Here is a 26008-nt window from a genome sequence, read left to right on the forward strand (position 1 = left end):
CCACAGGACAAGTCGTCAGTACGGTACTTACGGTCGAGCGGGAAGAAGAAGGGAAAACCTTCAAAGTTCAGCGCCCAGTGTATTATATTTCTGAAGTCTTGACCCCATCGAAGCAAAGATATCCTCATTATCAGAAGCTTGTATATGGGATTTATATTACCACAAAGAAAGTTGCTCATTAATTCTCTGATCATTCCATTACAGTCGTCAGCGACGCTCCATTGTCAGAGATCTTGCACAACAGGGACGCAAGTGGTCGAGTGGCAAAATGGGCGATTGAACTCCTTCCTCTAGATATCAAGTTTGAGGCAAAGAAAGCTATCAAGTCCCAGGCAATCGCAGATTTCGTCGCCGAGTGGATTGAACAGCAACTGCCGACTCAGGTTCACTCGGAGCATTGGACCATGTTCTTCGACGGTTCCAAGATGCTAAATGGTTCCGGTGCTGGAGTGGTGTTGGTCTCCCCCAGAGGAGATAAACTCAGATATGTTCTTCAAATCCACTTTGATTCCTCTAACAACGAGGCAGAATACGAAGCACTTTTATATGGGTTGCGCATGGCCATTTCACTCGGCGTCCGTCGCCTCATGGTCTATGGCGACTCAGATTTGGTGGTTAATCAAGTGATGAAGAAATGGGACGTCAGAAGTCCAGCCATGACTGGTTATTGCAATGCAGTGAGAAAGCTGGAGAAGAAATTCGAGGGGTTAGAGCTTCATCACATACCCCGACTGAAAAATCAAGCAGCTGATGATCTGGCAAAAATAGGTTCCAAAAGAGAAGTCATTCCCAGCAATGTGTTTTTGGAACACATCCACACACCATCAGTCCAGGAGGATCCCTTCACTGAAGAGGCCCCGCAGCCAAAAAGTGCCACGGATCTGACTGAAGTTGAAGTTCCAGCTGTGGTCGACCTGATCATGGAAGTCTTGGTTATCACTCCCGTCTGGACAGAACCGTACATCGCGTACATCCTAAGGAAAGAACTCCCAAAAGACGAAGAAGAGGCTCGACAGATCGTCCGTCGATCCAAGGCCTTTACAGTCATAAAGGGACAGTTATATAGAGAAAGCGCGACTGGGGTCGACCAGAAGTGTATTACACCAGAAGAAGGTCAGATAATCCTTAACGATATCCACTCGAGGACCTGTGGTCATCATGCATCCTCTCGGACCATTGTGGCTAAAGCATACCGAGTGGGGTTCTACTGGCCAAGAGCCAATGAGATGGCAAAAGAGATAGTCGACAAGTGTGAAGGATGTTAGTATTACTCCAATATACTGCACAAGCCCGCGTCAGCCCTGAAAACCATTCCACTCGTCTGGCCCTTCGCTGTTTGGGGGCTGGACATGGTTGGACCACTGAGAACAGGCAGGAGCGGCTTCACTCATGTGCTGGTAGCAGTCGACAAGTTCACCAAATGGATTGAAGCCAAGCCTATCAAGAATCTTGATGCTTGCACCGCTATCAGTTTCATCAGAGAGTTGATATTCAGATATGGAGTTCCACACAACATCATCACCGACAACGGGTCAAACTTTGATTCCGACAAATTCAGGGCCTTTTGCGCCTCTCAGGGCACTCGAGTCGACTCTGCTTCGGTCGCTCACCCCCAGTCGAATGGGCAAGCAGAAAGGGCGAACGGCCTGATTCTCAAAGGACTGAAACCCCGATTGATGCGCGATCTCAAGCACGCAGCAGGTGCATGGGTCGACGAGCTTCCATCAGTCCTTTGGGGATTAAGAACAACCCTGAATCGATCGACCGGAAGAACCCCATTCTTTCTGGTCTACGGAGCCGAGGCAGTCTTACCGAGTGACCTGCTTCACAACTCTCCCCGAGTTGAGCTCTACTCTGAAGATGAAGCAGAACAAGCCCGGCAGGACGCAGTCGACCTCCTAGAAGAAGAAAGAGAAATGGCCTTGATTCGATCGACCGTCTATCAGCAAAGACTTGCGTCGATTCCATGCCAGAAACGTGAAGAGCTGAGCCTTCCAAGAAGGAGACTTAGTCCTCCGAGTGGATCAGCAGAAACCACACAAGCTCGCTCCCACTTGGGAAGGCCCCTTCATAGTCACCAGAGTCCTCCACAATGGAGCATACCACCTCTATAATGTCGATCGCCAGATTGATGAGCCACGAGCCTGGAATGCGGAGCTACTCCGCCCCTTTTATACTTGAGTTATCATTCAGATAAGATGTAATAAGAAAAAACTCCTGTAGTTTATTTATCAAAGACAAGAGCATTATAATTTTCCCAGTGATTATTATTGTTTTTGTTTACGTAAGAAATCCCCCAGTGGGTGGCTTAGCTGCGAATCCGCTTCGCCTAAGTTTATAAAAACGATTTCCTACCGAGTGGCGAGCCAGCCTCCCACTCGGAGTCTTAGCTGCGAATCCGTTTCGCCTAAGTTTGAAAAACAAAAAATCCTACTGAGTGGAGAGCAGTCCTCCCACTCGGGGGCTTAGCTGCAGTCCGGTACTTGCCTAAGTTCTCTCTCTTGAGGACTTAGCTGCAGTCAGGCACTCGCCTAAGTTTGAAAAAATCCTACCGAGTGGAGAGCAGCCCTCCCACTCGGAGGCTTAGCTACAGTCTAGTACTCGCCTAAATTCTCTCGCTTGAGGACTTAGCTGCAGTCAGGCACTCGCCTAAGTTTGAAAAATCCTACCGAGTGGAGAGCAGTCCTCCCACTCGGGGGCTTAGCTGCAGTCCGGTACTTGCCTAAGTTCTCTCTCTTGAGGACTTAGCTGCAGTCAGGCACTCGCCTAAGTTTGAAAAAATCCTACCGAGTGGGGAGCATCCCTCCCACTCGGGGGCTTAGCTGCAGTCCAGTACTCGCCTAAGTTCTCTCTCTTGAGGACTCAGCTGCAGTCAGGCACTCGCCTAAGTTTGAAAAACAAAAAATCCTACCGAGTGGAGAGCAGCCCTCCCACTCGGAGGCTTAGCTGCAGTCCAGTACTCGCCTAAGTTCTCTCGCTTGAGGACTTAGCTGCAGTCAGGCACTCGCCTAAGTTTGAAAAATCCTACCGAGTGGAGAGCAGTCCTCCCACTCGGGGGCTTAGCTGCAGTCCGGTACTTGCCTAAGTTTTCTCGTTTGAAGACTTAGCTGCGGTCAGGTACTCGCCTAAGTACGAAACACATCCCGCTCTGCAGTAACAAGCTACAGATCGACGGCCACCTCCTCCTTGGAGAGCTTCGCCACAAATACAACATGCACTCCATCCTGCTCTGCAGTAACGAGGTGCAGGTCGACTGCTACCTTCCCCTTCGGAGCCGCGCCACAAGTACAAAAAAGTTGTCTCGAAAGAAGAACTATTTCCACTCGACGGGGGATTCATAAAGATATTCAACGATAAACCGAGTTCAGATAAATCCTAAAGGGTCTGGACCACAGGTCAAAGTGCTCAGGCATTCAGCCCGAAAGAGTTTAACGGTTACAAAAACCACTCGGCATTTCGAGGCAAATTTAAGGTGGGGCATAAAAGTTTGTTCACTCCGCAGGAGGAGGGCTAGCAGGCTAGACGAACTCGTCCAGGTCGACGCCATCGGCAATCCGAGTGGCGGCAGAAATGAAAGTCTCCATGAAAGTTCGGAAGTCGTGCTTCTGGGTGTTGGCGACCTTGATTGCGGCCAGCTTATCTTGTCGCACCTCCTTGCAGTGGACACGAACCAAAGACAGAGCCACATCAGCGCCACACCGAGCAGAAGACTTCTTCCACTCCTGCACTCGGTCAGGGATTCCGTTAAGTCGAGTCATCAGAGACTCAAGATCGTTTTGGAGTGTGGCCTCTGGCCAAAATGCCGGGTCGATCCGTGACATGGCGACCTTCAGTCGAGCCAAGTAGTCCACGGCACCGTCGATGCGAGATTCCAGTCAGAGCAGATTCATGGCAGTTTCATCTTTCACGGGAGAGTTGATTGGATCCAAACCTGGTTCGATCTGCCCAGTCTCCTCTTCAAAGTTCTGGCAAAACTCTGCATTCACGATCCAAGGATAAGTCAATTTTCGTACACTGAGTCGACACAAAAAAAATCAGTCGGAACAGAATGTGCACCTTCAAGCTTGATGAACAACTTCTTGGCAAGACTTCTCAAATAGCTCTCCAGATCATCCCTCCTGCGAGCAATGCTTTCCATTTTCTCGCCCTAGACGAGATTCGCCTTCTTCCAGCGTGAGCACTCCTTGTTGGAGTCATCCAGAGCAGACTTCAGCCTGGTATTCTCTTCTTCCAACTGGCCGACCGAAGCCAGCTTCTGTTCGGCCAGAGCGACTCTGTCGTCAGCTTCCTTTCGGGCAGCAGCCAAATCCTGGCCCTTCTTTGCCAAAGCTTCTCTCAGCTTTTCTGCAAAGAAATGGTGTTTGATTCAGAAAGAGCAGAAGGGTACTCAAGCCCAAGGCAAACCAGTCGACAAACTCGTCTTACCATTGGCACCATCCTTAGCCTTTTGCAACTCTGTCTTGGCCAGCTCCAAGTCAAGGTTCAGTTGGATCTGCTGTTTCTCCAAATCAGCAAAGCGAGCTCCCAGATCACAAGATTTCTGCAATCAAAGAGGAGAAGTTATTTTACAGCGAAAAACAACAAAGGCAATAAATACTAAGACTACGGTCGACTGCCCGCAGTCCACCATAGTCTCGGGGACTACACCCAGTGGGTGCACTTTGCGTGCCCCCACCGGTTCTGATCCCACTCAACCGGCCCGCCGAAGTCGAGTCCAAAAAAAAGGGCAGAAAGAGAGAAAGTAGAACTCAGACTACAGTCGACTGCCAGCAGTCCACCGTAGTCTCGGGGACTACACCCAGTGGGTGCACTTTGCATGCCCCCACCGGTTCTGATCCCACTCAACCAGACCGAGTAGAAGAGACAAACTACCAGTTTGGTTTATACATTCGAAAAAATACAACGACTACAGTCGACTGCCAGCAGTCCACCGTAATCTCGGGGACTACACCCAGTGGGTGCACTCAGCGTGCCCCCACCGGTTCAAAAATTTCAATCGACGCACCCAATGGGTGTACAGATGCAAAGATTTTCGGAAAAGAGTCTTCAGATAACATATCCTAACAAAACAAGCAGTGACCAATTAACCTGAGCATTGCTTTGGAGGGCCGAGCTGGCGTCGTAGGCAGCCTAACTGGCGTCCCGCACCATCCTCATCTTCTCCATCATGATGCCCGCCTGACGTATGGCTTCCTTGGCAGCATTCGCTTCATCCTCCGGGACATGATGGGTCGCAAAAACTGAAGGTGGGTCGACGAGAGCCTGAGCAGTCGACGAAGAGGGCAAGGCACTCGACAGTGGCACATCAAAGGTAACAGAACCCCGATTGGCGTCGCCAGTGTCCTGAACGACTGGTTCCGTCCTTGGCATCGACTGTGACGCCTCGCTTGTAGGAGCCTGCCTATTTTTCCTTGTCAAAGGCCTCTCGGGCTCTTCATCATCATCAGGGAGGTCAATAACGTTGGGAGCTATGCAAAGTTCAATCGTCAAAATCACATCACCCAATGGTACACGTTGCAGTTGAATCGACCAAAATAAAGACAGTATGGCAGGAGTCATACCCAATTTTGACGTGACTGCATCCTCCATCACCTCATCATCATCCCTGTAAGCTGAGGTCCTAGAAGTGGCAGCGCTGACAGTTCCAAAGTTCGTCCGGTTAAAACAAGAAAAACAAACGGCGCTGAGCGTCGAGTGTATACAGAGGAAGACGCTTACGCAGAAGCGACGGGATGTCAATCTTAATCTTCGGCAATGCCTTCCGGATTTTCGGCTCCGCAACTTTGGGGTGCTTGGGCGCTTTCTCAGTCGGGGTTGGTGAAGAGATCCGAGGACGCTTTGAAGATTGACCAGCTTGAGCAGTCGCCTTTTCACGGACGCTCGGTCGTTCTTGGGCAAGTTTGGATCGCCTCTCCCTGCGAGGAGGCGACTCGACTTCTTATTCATCGCTTGAGTCTTTACTTTCTCCATCCTCTTCACCATCAGAAGTCCACTCGCCACTGTCGCCGCCGCTCGTCTTGCCTTCCAAGTCTTGCCCTTGCTCTTCATTGGGCATCGAGTACATTTCAATGAGGGCCTGAAAAAATAACAATCAAAAGACATTCAGTCGACCGCAAACGGGACATCACATGGAGAGTCGGAAAGTTACTTACAGAAACATACCTGCTCCGGCTGACGCGAGTTGTCGAATGGAGTCACCCTCCTGGATCCCCGAGGGTTGTCTTTGTTGCCAGTGATTCCTCTCAGCCAGCTCTCCAAGGTATCCTCACTGACCTCCTCCGGGTGGATCCGAGTGGTATCTTCGAGCCCAGAATACATCCACATCGGATGATCGCACGCCTGAAGGGGTTGGATGTGTCGACCGAGAAAGACCTCCAGCAGATCCATCCCGGTCACTCCGTCGCAGATGAGCTGGACGACCCATTCGACCAGCTCCTTGACCTGCGCCTTCTCTTCTGGAACTATCTTTAGGGGAGCAGGCTTCTCCACTCGAGCCAAGGAGAAAGGAGGAAGCCCAGTCGACTGGCCAGGGGTCAGCTGATCCTTGCAGTAAAACCAAGTCGACTGCCAGCCCCGGACCGAGTCAGGAAGGATCATCGCTGGGAAAGTACTTTTGCTCCTCATCTGGATCCCCAGACCACCGCACATCTGGATCACCCGAGTCCTCTCGTCACTCGACTTGGTCTTTTTGACCGACTGGGAACGGCAAGTGAAGATATGTTTGAAGAGCCCCCAGCGCGGTCGACAGCCCAAGAAGTTTTCGCACATAGACACGAAAGCGGCCAGATAGACTATGGTATTCGGAGTAAAATGGTGGATCTGAGCCCCAAAGAAGTTCAAAAAACCCCGGAAGAAAGGGTGGGGAGGCAGCGAGAACCCACGATCTATGTGAGTTGCTAAGAGGATGCACTCACCCTCTCTGGGCTGCGGCTCAGTTTCGTCTCTCGGGAGCCGAGCCGGCTTGTGGGGGATAAATCCCCCTTCCACCAGGTCATCGAGGTCGTCCTGCGTGATAGCCGAGCGGATCCAGTCGCCCTGGATCCAGCCCGCCGGCAGGCCGGACCTCGACGAGGATCCGCCCCGGTTGGTCCGCTTGCCCTTCGCCTTCGCGGTTGCCTTCTTTGCGCGTTCCAGCGTCGCCGTCTTGTCCTTCCCCATGGTGGCAGTTTGAGCTCGAGCGGAGATCCGGCGACGAGACGGGAGCAAGGGTGGCGGAGAAATCGGGAGAAAACAGAGAGAGAATGGCGGCGTGCGGAACAGAGCCCCGGCCCAACGCCTTATAAGAGGCTGCTTCCGAGTGGCTGACGGGTAGGCCCGGACGGTCCTGCCAAATCCCGTGGCGATCGCGCGCGCGATATGTGGTGAAAAAGGCGGTGCGAGGATCGAGGCGGCTCCGCGCTATCCCATCCGTTTACTACGGCCTCTCCCGTCCCGCGCGCTTCCCGAAATTTGAATCCCACGAAATCCGCGGGCAGCAGAACACCTCGTCGGACCGAAGATCTCCTCCGCACCGTCACTCAGAACTCTTCAAGTATAAGAACTCACTCGACAAAACCTAAGAATGGATCAAGGCGACTGGAAAGAAAGTTGTTGTCATCACTTTGTTCCATTGATCCGAAACAAGGTATGCTCACGACATGAAAAATGAGTCAGAGATGTGCTCAAACCCTTTCCCACTAAAACCTCGATCCATTCGGGGGCTAATGATGAAGCTATGTACCTAGGGTAGGGTCATGGACCTGTCCAAACTAACCTACCCAAGGACACCTCCAGAAGAAATCGCATTTCAATCAACTTGGCGGTGTTTCACTCGACGGACTCGAAGACACTCGACCAAGAAGCAACCACTCGACCAAGATTCAACCACCCGACGGCCAGGAGACCTAAAGTCACTCCGCACGCTAACGGTCGGTCATTAAGTAGCTTTTATGGTCATCACAACACTTTATTAGGGGCGTTACCAGTAACGCCCGACCTTAATGTACTTAAAACCCTGCATAACTGAGGACCGGAGGGGTCTGGCGGACTCTATATAAGCCACCCCCTTCCTTAGTGTAAAGGGTTCCCACCCCTGTAATTCATACTGTCATAGTCGACCGCCTCTGGGCTCCGAGACGTAGGGCTATTACTTCCTCCAAGAAGGGCCTGAACTCGTAAACCTTGCATTCTTACAACTTCTCCATAGCTAAGATCTTGCCTCTCCATAGTTACCCCCCTACATCACTGTCAGACTTAGAACCACGACAGGTAGCTCCCCTAGTTTGCGCGCGTTATAAATTTTGTGATCCCATGCTAGTCGAGGTTGTAGCCTCCCCACTTAGAGTTTCGTTTAACGGGTGTCGTGGGTGATTCCAGACACTGGTAAGTTAAGCTGGTGTGTGCGAGTCAGGTGTGTTTTCAATTAAAAGACCGTAAGCGGAATTAGTCCCGATGGACTAAAGGAATCTGTTACTCGTGGGTAAAGAGTACACCCTCTGCAGAGATTATATCTATTTGAATAGCCATGTCCATGGTTAAGGACTACAGTCTGGGATGAGTCAAGTGTCGATCTTAGTGTCGGTCTTCGGAGGAAAACTTCTAAACCAGAATATTGATCATGACATGTGATGAATGGTGATTGTGATTATTATTATTATGGATTAACCATTTATATTGTTGTCGAATTGTTGAGTATCCCTGGGATGGTTCTACCTCCTGAATACTCATTGTGATTATTATTATATAAGCCCTTTATGTGGTGTCGTCCAGACGCCCGACTGTGGCATGCTTGTTATTTATTTTCCCTATAAGCCATTTATGTGGCGTCGCTCAGACACCCGACTGTGGCATGTTGATTATTTATTTTCCTTATAAGCCCTTTGGGTGGCGTCACTCCGACGCCCGACTGTGGTACACATGTTATTTATTTTTCTTATAAGCCCTTTATGTGGCGTCGCTCAGACGCCCGACTAAGGCATGCTTTATATTATTATCCTTTCGAGGCATCGTTTCAGACACCCGATCGGTATTTTTTTGAGCGTAATAACTTTATTCCTCAAATAACAGCAAGATCGTTTACATAATGGTGGAGAATAAAGTCAGGGACGATGGTCTCCCACTCTTCTGATTTACTAATGCTGAAACAGTGCTTTGCTAAACCACCCGATCGGTTTATTTTATCTTCATTCTCAGATCGCTTATTCCTGTTTAATACGAATGACCTGCTTACGTGCATCATGGATTATTTTGGGACTGACTAAGTGATCGTGGATTATTTCAGTGCATGAGTAGCACATGCTATGTTATACCTGTTTTCATGATGTTTGCGAGTACATTCAAAGTACTCACTGGCTTGTCCCTGACTATTGTCTTGGCCAGATTTCTTACTTGGAGAGGAGCTCAACGACGACAGTCCCGGAACCTAGGCAATGGAGATAGCAGCCGTGCAAAGATAGGAGTTATCCAGGTCAGCTGTTCCTGTGGGAAATGGAGTCCCATAGACGCTGATGATTCGCAAACCGCTTCCGCCGTCACCCATTAGAAAACTTTTGTTGTACTCATAGACGAGAATGGTCTTGTACTGCATATTTTATATTTTGCTTGGAATTTCTGTATCAAGATTGTGTCTCATCAGCTAACAGTAATCCTGGGGCTGGTGAGCACAAGGACAATTGACTGGGAAATTTATATCCTGGAAAACCGGTCCTGACACATGTTCCTATAGCCGTTCACTTAGCAAGTAACACAAGTACTAAGACTCATTATGGTAAAAAACCAACTATAGGCATGTCTTCCTTTAGGAGACTTTTTTTAATCAATAGGCTTCTAAAATAAAATTTTAGACAGCGGTGTGAGAATAAGCCGGGTAGGGGCAAATTATTTTGCAAGCCACCCACAAGTCCCTCAAAAATGGCCCTAAAGGAAGTCGATAGAGATGATTTTGCGCCCAAATACAGACGAGAGCCTGCACAAACAGACAATTGGAGCGATTTAGACTGCCCCTTGGAGATAACCCTCCTATGTGTAGTTTATCTCAACAAAAGGCAAACCAATCCCACATGCAACGCTTAGCGGGGCGACCCATCTCAGTGTCTCGTTCAACAGGGAGTGTTCCTAATTTTCTATGCGGGTTCTTTTGGTTTGCAGTTGTTTGAACATATTAAAAGAACACTGGTAAACAGAATTTAGAACCCCAAACATTTTTTAAAAAGGTGAAAAATCTTAAAAATAGTATGACCATTTTTAAATGTGAACAATTTCTATTATGTACAAGTTTACGTTTTTTATAAAAAATGAACAATTTTTTTAAAACATGATTTTTGAAAGAAAATATAAAAAAATTTAAAAATGAACATGAAATAAATTTAGAAAATAAAAAACAAAAAGAAAAAAAACTAGAAAGTAAAAAAACTAGAAAGTAAAAAAAACTTCTAGAACCTTCCTTTTTGTAGAAGACCTTCTAGAACCTTCCCAAAACCGGAAAAAGAACCTTCGCAAAATCAGGAATCAGGTCTTGGAACACTAATGGGCCGGCCCGGAAATTTGTCGAGATGCCCCTAGGGCCCACCTTATGGATACAAATCATCAGCAATTCCAGACCGGCAAGACCGAATATTAGCCCATAAAAAGGACGAGCAGACTATTCCAAATCTCGACGCGGGAAAAGTCTAACAGAAGAGGGAAGGAAAGGAAAGCGCCCCCCCCAAAATTTCCCGCGTTCCGTAGGTAGGAGCTCCGCCCCGGATCTAGCCGTCGACGAGCGATGGCCTCGACGAGGGATCTCGCCATAGCGTCCATCTCGGCCGCCGCAGGCGCCGTAGCTTCCGCGGCCGCGCTCCTGTACTCCTACTCGGCAACCAATTCCAAGCCCCAGAGCCCGCCCCCGCCCCCGCCGTGCACCGAGCCACTCCCCGTCAACGGCTGCGCCGCCAGGCATCCGCCAGCGCAGGACCCCTTCAAAACCACCAAGAGGGAAGGGTTAGTCCCCTTTGCCGGGCCCTCTTTCACCGCCCCTCGCCGCCTCGCGTATCTTGGTTGCCGCTCTTGTTAAGCTTGGGAGGATTTGTGCCCCCGTTTTTATTTTTTGGGGTTCTTGTTGCAGGTTCATCTCATGGGACGACTACTTCATGGCGATTGCGTTCCTTTCAGCCGAGCGTTCAAAGGATCCTAACCGGCAGGTGAGGCACATCTCTGTTGACGCCTGTCGAAATATCCTAAATATGTGTTTGCGCTCAGTCTGTTCGTAGAAATTCCTCAATGAAACCGGTAGTCTGCTGCTGCGTGAGATAATGGGAAAGCCATGTCCGAACGTGGCCGACCAGCTGTCTCTAGCCACTGCAACGAATAATTCATTTGCCATTAGGCAATTGGCTTTGTTTTCCCTTCCAAACCAGAGTTGACGCCAAACTCATGCCGGTGAACTGCAAGCTGGAAGCGACGGTGATGTGGTAGTGGAGCTGAAAGAGGAGACATAACTGGAGTGCTTAGGGAGTTAGGGTCGTGAGGTGGAGCCGCCACGGGACTTTGGAGTTAGAGCTGGGTCGCAACCGCGCGTGTGCTGGTGTGCGTGTGTGTGTGTGTGGGGGGGGGGGGGGGGGGCTTGATCAATATCTGTGCAACTTTGGCCGACTGCATTCTAGGCTGACTCAATGAAAAGTTGATCAGCCTTTCAAAATTAAAACTATTATAGTGATTTTGAGCTTTTCACACAAAGCAGCAATATCAGGGATCACTGACAGTCCTGTTGATTGTATTGAAAGTTTGTTTGACATCATTTATTCAGTGAATGTGGCATAAAAATAAATCTCAACATAAGGTAGCAAGTAGCAAATCATGTAAGATTTTTCATTTTTTGTTCACTTTTATTTGTCAAACATTATGATTTTTTTACCTAAAATCCATTTTATGCAGGTTGGCGCTTGCTTGGTTAGCCAAGAGGGCATTATCCTAGGTAAGGATGGAGGCTAAGCTGCTTTATGATATGTAACTTGATTTATCCAGAACTTTAATTGATGGCTGCAGTAATGATAAGCAAAGTACAAGGATTGTTGTGATAGGCCAAGTGCCATAGTTTGTCATCTTTTGATAATATAGTTCAACTGTTTTTACCAACAGGTATTGGCTACAATGGATTCCCAAGAGGCTGTTCGGACGATAAGCTTCCTTGGGCAAAGGTAATTATCTTTGAAGCTTTAATTAGAAGGGCTGTAAGTTGAGGTCCATTCACTAATAAGAACTAGTGAAGCTCTATTGATGCTAGTGTAAATTTAAGTTTCTCATGTGGTGTTCATTTTTTTATCCAATTAAATAGATTTGACATATTAATTTCTTTGTATTACTTTTCTACTGCAGAAATCTGCAAGAGGGGATCCATTGGAGACAAAATATCCGTAAGTTATGAATTTCTTCAGTAAAATGGTTGTTGCTTTCAGTTTTGGGAAATAACGCATGTAAGCACATTCATCACAAAACAAGCTCATGTAAGCACATCTAATTAGCAGAAAAGAATTGCAACTTTAATAAAATTCGAATTTACTAAATAACTGGGTGTTTTTCAGAAAACCCACCAGATAACCCTTTCTGTTTTGTGCTATATTGTGAAAGAAACTCTGATTACCTTAATTTTGTGTAAGCAATAGTTGATCTTACAAGCAATATAGCTGCACTGCTGGTTAGCAATTGTCTGGCTCGCTACTTGCAAAACTGTCAACCCTTCATATCTTGCCACTTCATTATGTTGTCATCCATTTTTTTTGGAGAATGTAAATTTTATTGCCTGATTTACATTGTTATAAACAGAAAAGAGGTCTGTTGTCTAATATTTCTGCGAGATATTGTAGCAATTCTAACATTGCTATGAAATTATGATCTCTATGCATTTGCTAAATGCTATGGTATGATGCATTGTCCTCCACAAAATTTCTTATAGCAGCTAGATGTTCAAATCTAACCCTTTTTTACTTCTTGGCAGCTATGTTGTTCATGCTGAAGTTAATGCTATTTTAAATACAAACCATGCTTCAGCGGCTGGACAGGTTTGCTATTTCGTTCTCCTTCTCCATTCTTTAATTAGTCATCAACGAATGCCTTATTGTTCCCCTTCTACTGCAGAAGTTATACGTCACCATGTTCCCCTGTAATGAGTGTGCTAAGATTATCATCCAGGTTAGTACCTAAAGTAAATGAACATGTTTTTTTGTCATTTTGGAGTCAGAATTTCACTCAAACATTGATGAAATGCATTCAAACCTCACATTTTCTTCGTTACAAGTTTCTCTATATTTCTAAACACGGATTCTATAAATGTGCACCTAAGTTTGTACTCCCTCCGATCCAAAATAAGTGTCGCAGTTTTGAATAAAGGTTAGTTCAAAGGATTTTCATAGGATCTTTGAAGGATTAGAATCCTTAGGAATTTTTCCTACGTTGGTCGTTTGATTCATAGGATCCTGTAGGAATTTTTTCCTAAGGATTCATTTGTACTACATTTCGTAGGAATTCTAACATCCACTCCAACCTCTTGGAAGAATTCCTTTGTTTTTCCCGTGACACAATGAAACAAACTCAAATCCTATAGGGATCCAATGGACATGCCATTCCAATCCTATGTTTTCCCTATTCCTGTGTTTTTGCAATCCTATGAATCAAAGAGGCCCTTATTATGGATCGGAGGGAGTACTACATAATATTTTCACGTTTAATCTGACCATTCTGGTAGGACCGTAAGTGGTCGGACCCTTCCCTGGACCCTGCGCAAGCGGGAGCTACGTGCACTGGGCTGCCCTTTTTAATCAAACCATTCTGGTTCACTACAAACGTTGCCATTTAAAATCTATAAGTCTAATTTGTGCAAAGACTCTACATTTGACAATGATTTACTGGTCTGACGTTTCAGTCAGCAGTTTTCATGTTACACTATTTCCCTTAAATATACAGAAAACAATTACCATGCAAATTCTGAAATATGAAATTACTGTTTGTACCTTTCACTTGGTAATTATCCCCCCTTTAATCAACAAAAATAACTACTCACACTATTTTTATGTGGAAGTAGCTTCTACCTGTGCTCACGTAAAAGGAAAATAATCTACCCAGTTCTAACCATTGTGCTGTTTTTTGTTGCAGTCAGGTGTATCTGAAGTCATCTATTTTGTAGAGAAAAGGATTGACAACTCAGATCATGTTTATGTTGCTTCTCACAACTTATTATCAATGGCTGGTGTGAAGGTACTGACATTTGATCATTTCTCATATAAGCACTGTTTTGGCATGGGTTACATTCTTATGCATCATCTCTCACAGGTCAGGAAGCATCAGCCACAAATGGCACAAATACCAATCAACTTTCAGGGTCCAAGGGTCTAATCAATGAACTGTGCGCCCTTAGGTAATGCAAATGTGCACCAATGCCTTAACAATTATGTCAGTCATTCAAAGGCTGTCATGTTTTGTAATCATGCCTTAACAGTTGTATACTCCCCCGGGGGCCTAGCTGTTGTAATATTGTAGTCAGTTGAATTACTAGGTTGAGAAAAGCACCCGTAACTAGTTGCATCCTCTTGCGAAATTTGTATGTGCTCAGTATCATGAACCATTCTTCTGTAAACTGTGGTTGCACCCATGATTTAACTCTCACTACGGTCGATTCTCGTTGTACTCCCTCTGTTCTAAAATAAGTGTCTCAACTTTATATTAACTTTAGTACACAGTTGTACTAGAGTTGAGGTACTTAGGCCATGTTTGGTTCATAAGTCCTAGGACTTTTTTTAGTCTCAACTTATAAGTCTCAAGTCCCTAAAAAGTCTCTACCTGTTTGGTTCCTGAGACTTAACATGGACTAAAAGACCATATTATAACTATAAGTCCCTTCTTGAGAGTCTTATTTCATAAGTCCCAAATGCCCACTTAGTCCCTATAAGTCCCTCCTGTTTGGTTTAGATGGGACTTATAGAGACTTTTTTAAGTCCCTAAACCAATAAGTCCCTGAAAACAAACACCCTCTTATTTTAGGACAGAGGGAGTAGTAAATTGTGATAGGTCCTCCTATCTGTACCTGTGTGATATTCCCTCCGTAACGAAACAAGTGACGCGTTGGGAGACAGACTTTTGTACACAAAGTCAACTTTGCTGTTACACCCCCTATCGTTCAAATTAGACGTGCACATGTCTTTCTTCCCCGCAGCTCTGCCTCCAGCGCGCTACATCTTCGTCGCAGCTCCTTCTCCAGCGCGCTCCATATTCTCCTCATCCTGCGCTCCAGGCGCCTGAGGCTGTGCTCGCGATCCAGCGCCTAGCCCGTGCTCGCCGTCCACCAGCTCGCCCTCCAGGCTCAAGCCGCGCTCCTTCGCCACATCAGCAGGCACCTGCAGTTCCAGCGACCGGGCAGCACCTGCAGTTCCAGCGTCCTGCATCCGCACCTCCACCACAAGTCAGATTGCTGCACATTCAGTTCGCCGGCAAGAGGAGGATGATGATGCCTGATTTGAACTTTAGTCATCCACAAGAGGAGGAGGATTTTTGAAAAGGATGATGTACCTGAAGATCCAGAAGAAGGATGATCCACAAGAGGAAGTTAATGATCGAGTAGAGGAAGATGATCCACAAGACGAAGCGCAGATACAATGTCCAATGTAACTTTACTCCACTGCAAACTGAAACTGAAACAACCGACAAAATTCAGTTTTAAAATTGAAACTGAAACTTGCTGTATACTTGGATCATGTGTTACTCCAGGTTTTAAACTTGCTGTATACTTGGAGTATACAACAATATTGCGTATACTTGGAGTACTTGAAACTGAAACAATATTCAGACAAAAGGAGTGCTCCAGGTTTTAAAATCAGTTGTCACATGATTTAGTAACTGTATACTTGGAGTAGTTTGCAACTTGCTGAACTTAAAATTCAGGTTTTGAAGCTTGCTGTATACTGAAACCTGCAAGTATGAATCATGTGAAACTTGCTGAAACAAATTTAGTCAGTACACGAATCATGAAAAATTTAGTGAGTGTTTAGTCAGTGTATGAATCATGACAAATTTAGTCAGTGTTTAAACTTGCTTAAACATGATTAAATAAACTTTCAGTTTACATGCTTAAACTTGACAGTGTAAATTTTAAACTTGACCGGAAACAAACTGAAACTGAATAAAAATGTTGTACTCCTTATGCTGAAACTGAAACTTGACAGTTTACTCCTAACTGAAACTTGACAGTGTAAATTTTAAACTTAACAGTTTACTCCTAATTTAAACTGAAACTTGACAGTGTTGGGCTGTGCCCTCAGCGGAACCCCATTTGTACTATTTGTCGTGAGACCTGGGTGTGGCGTGCGTGTTCTGTTGTGGTACTCTGTGGCATTGGTGGTTTGCTTTATTTATAAAACGGGGCCAGAGCCTTTTTCGGTAAACTTGACAATGTAAATTTTAAACTTGACAGTTTACTCCTAACTGAAACTGAAACTTGACAGTTTACTCCTAACCGAAACTGAAACTTGACAGTGTAAATTTTAAACTTAACAGTTTACACCTAATTAAAACTGAAACTTCTGAGTGTAAATTTTAAACTTGACAGTTTACTCCTAACTGAAACTGAAACTTGTCAGTGTAAACTTTAAATTTGACAGTTTACTCGTAACTGAAACTGAAACTTGACAGTGTAAACAAACTGTAAACTGTAAATTCGGTGAAAATCAGGAAACAAACAAATTTTCAATATTTAGAACATGGAAAATGCATTTACTCCAACATTTTTTAATATTTTCAATTATTTGCACTTTTGCATTATTTTCATTATTGCAAAAAGCTATGTTACTACATGCCTCTCTTTCTTCATTTATTACTTGCCACATCATCTATTTTGTCTAGATATGTGTGATGTTACCACCTATGTTACTCCCACTGTGGGTAGTCCTATCCACAGTGGGAGTAACATAGGTGGTAACATCACACTTATTTAGGCAAAATAGATGATGTGACATGTAATTAATGAAGAAAGAGAGGCATGTGGTAACATAGCTAGTTACTGTAACATCACACATATTAAGAAAGAGATGAGTCTATAACCTAATAAATGAAGTGATGCATGACACAACACATATATTACTACCCACTGTGGAGGTAGTAACATAGAGTAGTAACATACGCATGTTACTACTCTAAGTTACTCCCCACTGTGACTAGTCTTACGAGTAGGTACATGTCTTGCTCTCATCACCCCCCTGAATTTCAAGGTGGGACCTCCTCCCCTCTAATCAAAAGCTGCCAACTAATCCCTTATATTAAATTTCGTAACTATTTTCTAGGTGTAGCAAAGCTCGGCTGAATATAGGCCCAAAACAACCCAATAGGTTGAATAATACATGGCCTAGCCCATTTACTATAGGTGCCGTGCGTGGGCCTGTCACACGGGCAGGCACGGTGCCGTGCTTGGCACGTTTAATCCAGGCCGGGCCGTGCCGGGCTATCTGACACGGGATCCTATTTGGTGCGTACACCTGGGCCGGTCAAACTACTCATTTTCGGTTTTGGAAACCAGTTTTTTTCTTGTTTTTTCATTCATTTTTCTCCTTTTATTTTTTTCCTTTCTCTTTTAATTTTAATTTTTTATTTTTTACATTTTATCCTTTATCCTTTTTTCTTTCCAAATTCATGAATATTTTTTGACATCCGGAAATTTTTTTCAAATCGCTGAGAATTTCTTGAAAGTCAAACATTTTCAAGTCGGCGAACATTTTTTAAATTAAAAATTATGTTCATTGACTTCAAAAAATGTTCACCAAATTAAAAACAGTTCATTATTTTTTTCAAAATTTTCAGCATATCAAAATTTGTTCATAAAATTAAGAAAATATTCATGGAATTTAATTTTTTCACCAAATGCAAAAAATATTCATGAAGAGTTCAAATTTTATTCTTAAAAAATATTCCTTTTTTTGGAAACTATGAACATATTTATGAATCATTTAACATTTCTTATAATTAGTGAACATTTTTTGAAATTCTAAACTTCTTTCGAAATCCCGAATTTCTATAAAGAAGCAAAAAAGTTAAACGAAAAATAAAAAACAGGGGAGCCCCGCCCCGCACCTGGGTTGACCCAAGATCGCGCGCTGGCTTCTTTCCCAGCGCGCAGGTCGCGGTATAGGAGGTCCCCTGTCTGATCAGGTTTGACCCCAAGGGCCGGGATTTCTGTTTGGACGTGCGACGGTGCGAAGCGGAAAAACCACCACGCACCCCGCCGTTATGCCCGCCCGCCTGCCGCCGCCGCTCCGCCCGTCCTCCGCGCCGCCGGCTCCCACCGTCACGCGCACGCTGCACGCGATCAACACCTGCACCTCCTCCACCGCGCTCGCGCCCCTCCGCGGCGCCATCCTCCGCGAACCCGCTCTCCTACGCTCCACCACCGTCGTCTCCGCCTTCTTCCTCGCCTGCGGCCGCCTCCGCCACCTCGCCCCCGCGCTCTCCCTCTTCGCCTCCCTCTCCCGCCCCCACGTCTTCCTGTTCAACTCCATCCTCCGCTCCCTCCACCCTGCGCCCGGCTGCTCCCCGCTCCCGCTCTTCCGCCGCTTCCTCTGCCTCGGCGGCCGCCCCAACCGCTACACCTTCCCGCTTCTCCTCACCTCCCTTTCCTCCCTCCGCGACCTGAGGGCCGTGCATTCTCGGGTGGCCAAGTCCGGCTTCTCGCGCGACCTCCACGTCCGCAACGCCCTCCTCGCGCGTTACGCCGCCTGCGACCCATGCCTGGCCCACGCCGAGCAGCTGTTCGACGAAATGGCCCAACCGGACGTTGTCGCGTGGACCACCATGATCACCTCATACAAGAATCGCGGCCGCAGCTTCAACGCCCTCGCCACATTCCGGCGGATGCTGTCTGCTTCTGTTGCCCCCAACCGTGTCACCATGGTCGCCGCGCTTGGCGCATGTGCGGCCCATGGTGCCATCGAAACTGGAGCTTGGATCCATGAGTACGTGCAGAAGCAGGGATGGGAGCTGGACGTTATATTAGGCACTGCACTCGTTGATATGTATGGGAAGTGTGGACATGTCGTCGACGGGGTTCGTGTATTCTCTGAAATGGCCGAGAGGAATGTCTATACCTGGAACTCTATCATTGGAGCGCTTGCTCTTGCACAGGATGGCACAATGGCACTTCAGTGGTTCTATAGGATGGAGGCTGATGGTGTCCGGCCAGATGCAGTGACGCTCATCTCTGTTCTTTGTGCATGTGCCCATGTCGGGTTTGTTGACATTGGGAGGAAAATATTTAACCTGATCATACAAGGAAAGTACGGGTTTCGACCTGGAATCAAGCACTTCGGGTGCATGGTTGATATTCTTAGTCGCTCTGGACACCTGGATGATGCTTTTAGTGTCGTTGAGACAATGTCACAGCCAAATGCAGTCATCTGGGGCTTACTGTTGCGGGGTTGTAAGGCTCATGGTGACTCACGATTGAGTGAGCATGTGATGACAAGGTTGGTGGAGTTAGAGCCTGAGAATGCTTCACATTATGTGCTGTTATCAAATTTATATGCCGAGACAGGGAGGTGGCAGGAGGCTGAGGAGATCTTGCAGTGGATGAAGAAGAAAGGATTGAGGAAGGATGCAGGCTGGAGCCTTAGGATGTTAGGAGACAGGCCGTTGTCACCGAAATTTGGCAGCACGAAGCCAATGTTTCCGATCCAAGGATCTTTTGTGCGGTAACACAGGCCAAAGAAACGTATTACTGATGAATTATATGTGTTTCATGAGGAACATTGGAGGGTGGATTGATGTGCATGTAGAGAAGCAAGAACTTGCTTATCACTCCAAGTTGTGAGGATGAGAAATTGAGACCATGGACATCGATTTGGGAGCAGGAATTTGAGAAACATGCGTCTGGGATTCCTAAATCATGGTTGAATTGGTGCCAATGAGACTGGAATTGCTTGGGGCACACATGCTTGGTTCGATGTGAAAAGGTTTGTTAAGGCTACAGCTTTGTTAGTTACTGCTGATAGTTGTGCATATAGTCATCCATAATAAATGTTAATATTTGGGGAAAGAAGAAAAGCTTTTAACTCTTATTTCACAAATCCTTTAGTTCTGAGTTTTCTCGGAAACACGCCTCCTGCAGGTTATGGTCCTTGCACGAAAAAAGAAGCAGCACGACCTTTGAGCTGTCGATCTGAATCGTGCAATGGACTTTTGTTGCTCATTTGTAAAAACAATACATTTGCATCCTTGGCTCCATTGTAATATTGAGGTTTACAAGGCTGCTCGTCACTCTAACAAAAATGAGCATTGTTGTAACTTACTGCCATTATTAGTTATAGAGTTTTGCTTCTTTGAACAAAGGCATTTCTAATTGACTATCTCTTCAGTCAAACTAATAAAACTTTGACTAGCAATACCGTTTTAAATGCTTAGACTGAAAACCTGAAAAATCGTATCTGCATATTTGTCTTAAAAAGGTTTCCAATTTATTATTATTTTCTTGGTTTTATACATATTGTGGAAATTAGTGGTCAAAGTTACATCTTGAAGACCATGTAGATTTCCGAAATGTTACTTATTCTGAACTGGAGTGCTAGTAAAATAGATTTGGTGCAGGAGACACAATTTCCTAATTAAGGGCTTCTGCAATTTGTGACGGGATGCATCTTGAGATTAATATTTTAATACTGCCATAAAAGCTAACTATGTGCATCCTCAGTAGCATAAGTCATCCATGACGCAGCCTGTGAAAAATACAAATGAATACGACAACACAAGTTGGTTGGTACCGCTCTGGACAAGAAAATATCTCATTTTCTTAGCTCTGAGTGGCCTATAGAGATTTGAGGGACCAGCTGGAAAACTGTTACTTGATGGTGACCCAGTTACTCTATTATTGCTAGGTAAAGATGTGTCTAATCCTTGGAAACACCACCATTCATGTTTCGGCGTGCTTTCAAAGTGGATGCATATCTAAAATGTTGTCTTCCCTGGATTTTTCTGTCTTTGCTCGTTTGGTTCCAGTGTGACTCATAAAAGTAGATATGTTGCCAGTATAAAGCTGCACAGAGCTTACAAAAGGATGAAGCCCTGAAGGTACATAACAAAACATGGCTCCGCTGACTCCCAGACTTGTGGTGCCCATAGATGTGAAGAAGAAGCCATGGGAGCAGAAGGTTCGTCTCCATAACCGCTGGCATCCGGATATCCCTCCTGTTGCTGATGTAACTGAAGGGGAATTATTCCGTGTTGAGATGGTCGATTGGACTGGAGGACGGGTTAGAGATGATGACTCTGCAGATGATATCAAATTTCTGGACCTCACAATTGTAAGTATGCAATTTTTTTATGGAAGAGATGCTGTTTTATGTGCGCTTCATTGTAGTATTTCTCATCAAAAGCAAGTCTTGTGCCAAACTGAATATGGGTTTTCTACAGACTCATTATCTCAGTGGCCCCCTTAGAATAGTCGATGCTGAAGGGGTTCCAGCTTCACCTGGTGATCTTCTTGCCGTAGAGATCTGCAACCTCGGTCCGCTCCCTGGTGACGAGTGGGGTTATACTGGAATATTCGAAAAGGATAATGGAGGCGGGTTCTTAACCGACCACTTCCCAAGTGCAAGAAAAGCCATTTGGTATTTTGAAGGAATTTATGCATACTCCCCTCAGATACCAGGTAAAAGTTCTTGTGTGAATGAAGCGTTTCAGCTTTAGATCGTTCAGTAGTTCCATTTCTGCATACCAGGTGTCCGGTTTCCGGGATTAACTCATCCTGGTATAGTGGGAACTGCACCATCAGTTGAACTTCTTAATATATGGAACGACAGGGAAAGAAAATTGATCGAGACAGGTCACGAGTCTCTGAAACTGTGCGAAGTTCTACATCAGAGACCCCTTGCTAGCTTACCAACCTCTGACAACTGCTTACTTGGAAAGGTACGGTGTGCTGCCTCATGAATGGTTCACTTTAACTGCAGTACTTATAATTAGTAGTTTATCTTCTTATGTGGCTCAGAATTCCAGTACAACTGTTTTACACGCAGATATTAATCTAGGAGATATAAGCTATTTGTGTTAAAGAACAGGGGCCTCCTTCCTAACTTCCTTCCTTTCATTAATGAAATCGGCATTAATTTTACAATGTGAAGGACCTCAGGGGCAGACAGATTTATCTGCGCTTCATTGAAGTTTAAGGTGTCCAGGCACCACTTGGAAAATAACATAATGTTTTATACTCGTAAACGTTTTTGTCGGACGGTGAACAGAGATGACCACAGCACATAGCTCAAAAATAGTCAACTTTATCACCTGGAAACTGAATCATCATTGGCATGCCATTTGATCCCTCAAGGCGATCCTTATTTGTTCACCTCACTTCTTCACCAGAAAAATGCAGCGATCTATCAGCTGAGATTGCGTATTGTTGCATAGAAGTTTCCATCACTGCATCGAGTTTGTCCATGCAGCATGCTCCTCAGCACCCCTTTAAACACATATCATTCCTTAGCTTCCATAAACTCCATAATACAGCCAAGTTACATGAGACAATCTCTAATAAACTTTAAATAGGTGGCAGGCCAGGTCTGTCTAACAACCACACAGTCAAAGAACAAGTCGGAAAAAGTTCATAACTGATGTCATTGACCTGACGCATGTTGTTAGCCATGAGCCAGAAGGAAATGTTGATTCATGTAGGTACTGTAAAGCTTCCATACAACAGCAGGCGTGTATATAGGAATGATCTTGCCAAGAATATCGCCACCACATAGGTAGACAGAACATATTATACTCCCAAAATATAAATTACCAGCCAGGAAAAAATATCAGATTCATTGGTCAGGTTCGTAAAACTCGCAATCTGAAATCTCAAGTCCTGTGTTCATCGATACTTTGTTTAAATGTCCCTCCGTTCCTAAATATAAGTCTTTTTAGAGATTGCAATGCGGACTACATATGGAGCAAAATGAGTGAATCTACACTCTAAAATATGTCTATATACATCCGTATGCAAACCTTATTGAAATCTCTAAAAAGACTTACATTTAGGAACGGAGGGAGTATATGGTTAAATAGATATGTTGACAATGCATGCAATGTTTGCAGATTCAAGAAGGGACTGCTGAATGGCAAAAAATTGCAAATGAAGCAGCAAGAACTATTCCTGGAAGAGAGAATGGGGGGAATTGTGACATAAAGAATCTAAGCAGAGGTTCCAAAGTTTATCTACCAGTATTTGTTGACGGAGCAAATCTGAGTACTGGTGATATGCACTTCTCCCAAGGTGATGGTGAAGTCTCATTTTGCGGAGCAATAGAAATGAGTGGATTCCTTGAGCTAAAGTAATTGCCTTTGTCCTTGTCTACACTTTTCAATACTTGTTACATTTAGTAGCTTTTATTTAAACGCATCTGGTATCTCATGGTTGTTTGCTGGACCTCTTACTCCAAGAGTCGACCAAAAGAACCAGTCACAACAGCCCAGATCCATTATGTGAGAGAACCTCCCATCATTAGGTTTCACCATTCTTTATCAAGAAACTAGACCGGCACAGTAGCAGGAAGCATCTCCATAGCTGCTTGTTTGAAACTTGTCAGATTCAGATGGGCAGAGATAAACAGATGGAGATAGAAGCATAGAAGATGTATTCATTGGATCAAGCTGTATTACGCTACGCCTACGCCACAAGGCCTACAGGCTCACCACACTGGTTTAGTGCGTCGTGTCTTCATGGCATTTTTAGGCTGATGCTTCTGTGGCATAGTGCATTACTCGTGTGATCAGACTCCTCCGCTAGAGCATTGCTTATTTCTAACCACACTGGCAATTCATATCGTACCTAATAAATTGCAATTCGCAGTTCAACAATTTTGCAGGAGTTGCTGAATTTGCTGGTTAGATAACAAAATCTGTCCATGCGATTTTACTTCTCGTGCCGTGCTTCTGAAATTCCACTAATTTCACCTTCACATTTTGTGCAGGTGTGAGATCATAAGAGGTGGGATGAAGGAATACTTGACTCCTGTTGGTCCTACACCACTTCATGTGAATCCTATCTTTGAGATAGGTCCGGTGGAGCCACGTTTCTCAGAATGGTTAGTCTTTGAAGGCATCAGTGTTGATGAGTCGGGGAAACAGCATTTCCTTGATGCATCAGTTGCGTACAAGCGTGCAGTTCTCAATGCCATTGAGTATCTTTCCAGATTTGGGTACTCCAAGGAGCAGGTAGGCAGTATGTTTACTGTCATCCTGCAAGTATCATGTTAGAAGAACATTATCTTAAAAAGTTACAGTATTAACATTGGGTTATATGCAGGTCTATCTTTTACTGTCATGCTGTCCATGTGAGGGTAGGATATCTGGAATAGTAGACGCCCCTAATGCAGTGGCGACACTTGCGATCCCTACAGCAATATTCGACCAGGTATCCTGCAATAGCCCCAACAAACTGTTTTCTGGACATTTTAAAGGATGTGCATTTTATTTATTGATGTGCTTTTTTTCATGTTCTTAATAAGAACAGAGCGACAAGGTTGTGATTGATGCCTTTGGTGTTGATCTTGTATCTAGCTTAAGACATTTGATTGGAGAAACCAAAAAGTGGTTCCCACTGACAACTACTAGCAGACATATGTGTGTACGTTTTATATATCACATCAGATCAATATCGATACTGCTAGGTTTAAACCAAAAGCATTGTAAATATGTGCCCAGTTACTCCCTGAAAATGTGAGTCTTATCAGTAATAGGCAGATGTAGGGGTAGTATATAGGTATATAGACTATCCATGTTTCTTTCTCCACTTGCTTAAATTGTCTTAGTTAACTTGGTTGCACTTGTTTGGTGGTTTGCATCATAAAGTTATTTCTTATAAACCAATCTGGATTAGATCAGACAGTCACAGTTAAGGTCAAGTAGAGGTAGACCATTATATCTGTATGCAAATACTACTTCCAGAGGTTTGCAAAGTAACGCACACAGACAAATTGAATTTTCATTGTGGACATATCGAATCTGTCTACTTGTGATTAATCTTGGCCAGTTTCTGGTTATTTTCTTGGTAAATTGTAGCTAACCCTTCTATAGGTCCACCCTTATTCAGTTTATTTTTAAAGGGGCTTCTAGTTATAATGGGCAGATTGTGACTCATGAGTATCCCCTTCATTCTTAGGCATTTTGAATATTATGGCTATTTTAATTTTGAACTCCAGTGCATGACATTTCAATTATTTAAGATAGGATATAAAGCCAAAACGCCTGGGGCATGGACCAAAATTGAGAAGACTTCCAGATGTTCTGAGATGAAGGTGCAGTGGACACCTGCTGCAACACAAGGCCAAAGATCATGTTTAGAATATCTAATAATAAATCTAAATAATCATCTTTGGTATTCTCACAACCATCTATGTAATGTGCAACATGGAATGTGGACCCGTAGTTGTAATATGGGGTTTCTTGTTTCCTGATGCTTGATAATTTAGAAGACACCTATATGCATATTTTCTATATTGCTGCAAAGTTTTTATATGTAGGTCATGGAGACATTTTGCTTATTATTACTATTGAAATTGAAATTGTGCCACGCTTCCAATAAATTGCTGCTCTTCTAGCCCTTAGGAAATGTGTTCTGAACTTGAAATGTGCAAAATGGCAAGTGTACATGGGGAATTTTTTTTTCCCAGTCAACATGTGAGAAGTTACATTACAATCACGGCGTCCCACTCTCTTATTTGTCTTCTGTATCTGTATGCAACTTATAGTAGGTTGAGACAAGTTTAGAGTTATATTATTTCAGAATTGAGAGCAACCACAAGGAGTTAGAAGTTCTGTCTGAAGTTGGGAGCGGGAAGTTGTGGCCCTATCCTTATTTCTTTTAACTAAAGGAATCATATTGTAAAAATATAGAAAAAATGAGTGGTGTAACATTAACATAGTACCATAGTACAATCAATTAAGTCAACAACAGGCAGACATGCATGTAATGTAATAATTGTGATTCCTGAAAGAAGAGGAGTACCTGAATATTGTTCAGGGGTATGTATGTAGTATGACGATGCTC

At 44.7% G+C, this 26008-nt stretch overlaps 2 protein-coding genes across 2 annotated transcripts; both read left to right on the top strand.

The window, feature by feature from the left end:
* Positions 1 to 10613: 10613 nt before the first annotated feature.
* Positions 10614 to 14613, top strand: LOC125544874 (Cytidine/deoxycytidylate deaminase family protein). The gene is made up of 9 exons (XM_048708653.2): positions 10614 to 10956; positions 11081 to 11156; positions 11890 to 11929; positions 12094 to 12152; positions 12331 to 12368; positions 12950 to 13013; positions 13090 to 13143; positions 14104 to 14205; positions 14281 to 14613. The coding sequence occupies exons 1-9, from the start codon at positions 10742 to 10744 to the stop codon at positions 14341 to 14343; spliced, it is 711 nt and encodes a 236-aa protein (XP_048564610.1). The 5' UTR covers positions 10614 to 10741; the 3' UTR covers positions 14344 to 14613.
* Positions 14614 to 18168: 3555 nt separating this feature from the next.
* LOC125544873 (uncharacterized) lies at positions 18169 to 25505 on the top strand. Its single transcript, XM_048708652.2, has 9 exons — positions 18169 to 19676; positions 19890 to 19937; positions 21083 to 21281; positions 21391 to 21628; positions 21698 to 21888; positions 23056 to 23291; positions 23931 to 24174; positions 24266 to 24373; positions 25189 to 25505. Exons 1-9 carry the CDS (start codon positions 18220 to 18222, stop codon positions 25252 to 25254), a joined length of 2787 nt encoding a protein of 928 aa, XP_048564609.2. The 5' UTR covers positions 18169 to 18219; the 3' UTR covers positions 25255 to 25505.
* The last annotated feature ends 503 nt before the right edge of the window (positions 25506 to 26008 follow it).

This window comes from Triticum urartu, chromosome 3A (assembly GCF_056163025.1).
Source record: "Triticum urartu cultivar PI428250 chromosome 3A, HENAU_Tu73, whole genome shotgun sequence".
NCBI lineage: Eukaryota > Viridiplantae > Streptophyta > Magnoliopsida > Poales > Poaceae > Triticum > Triticum urartu.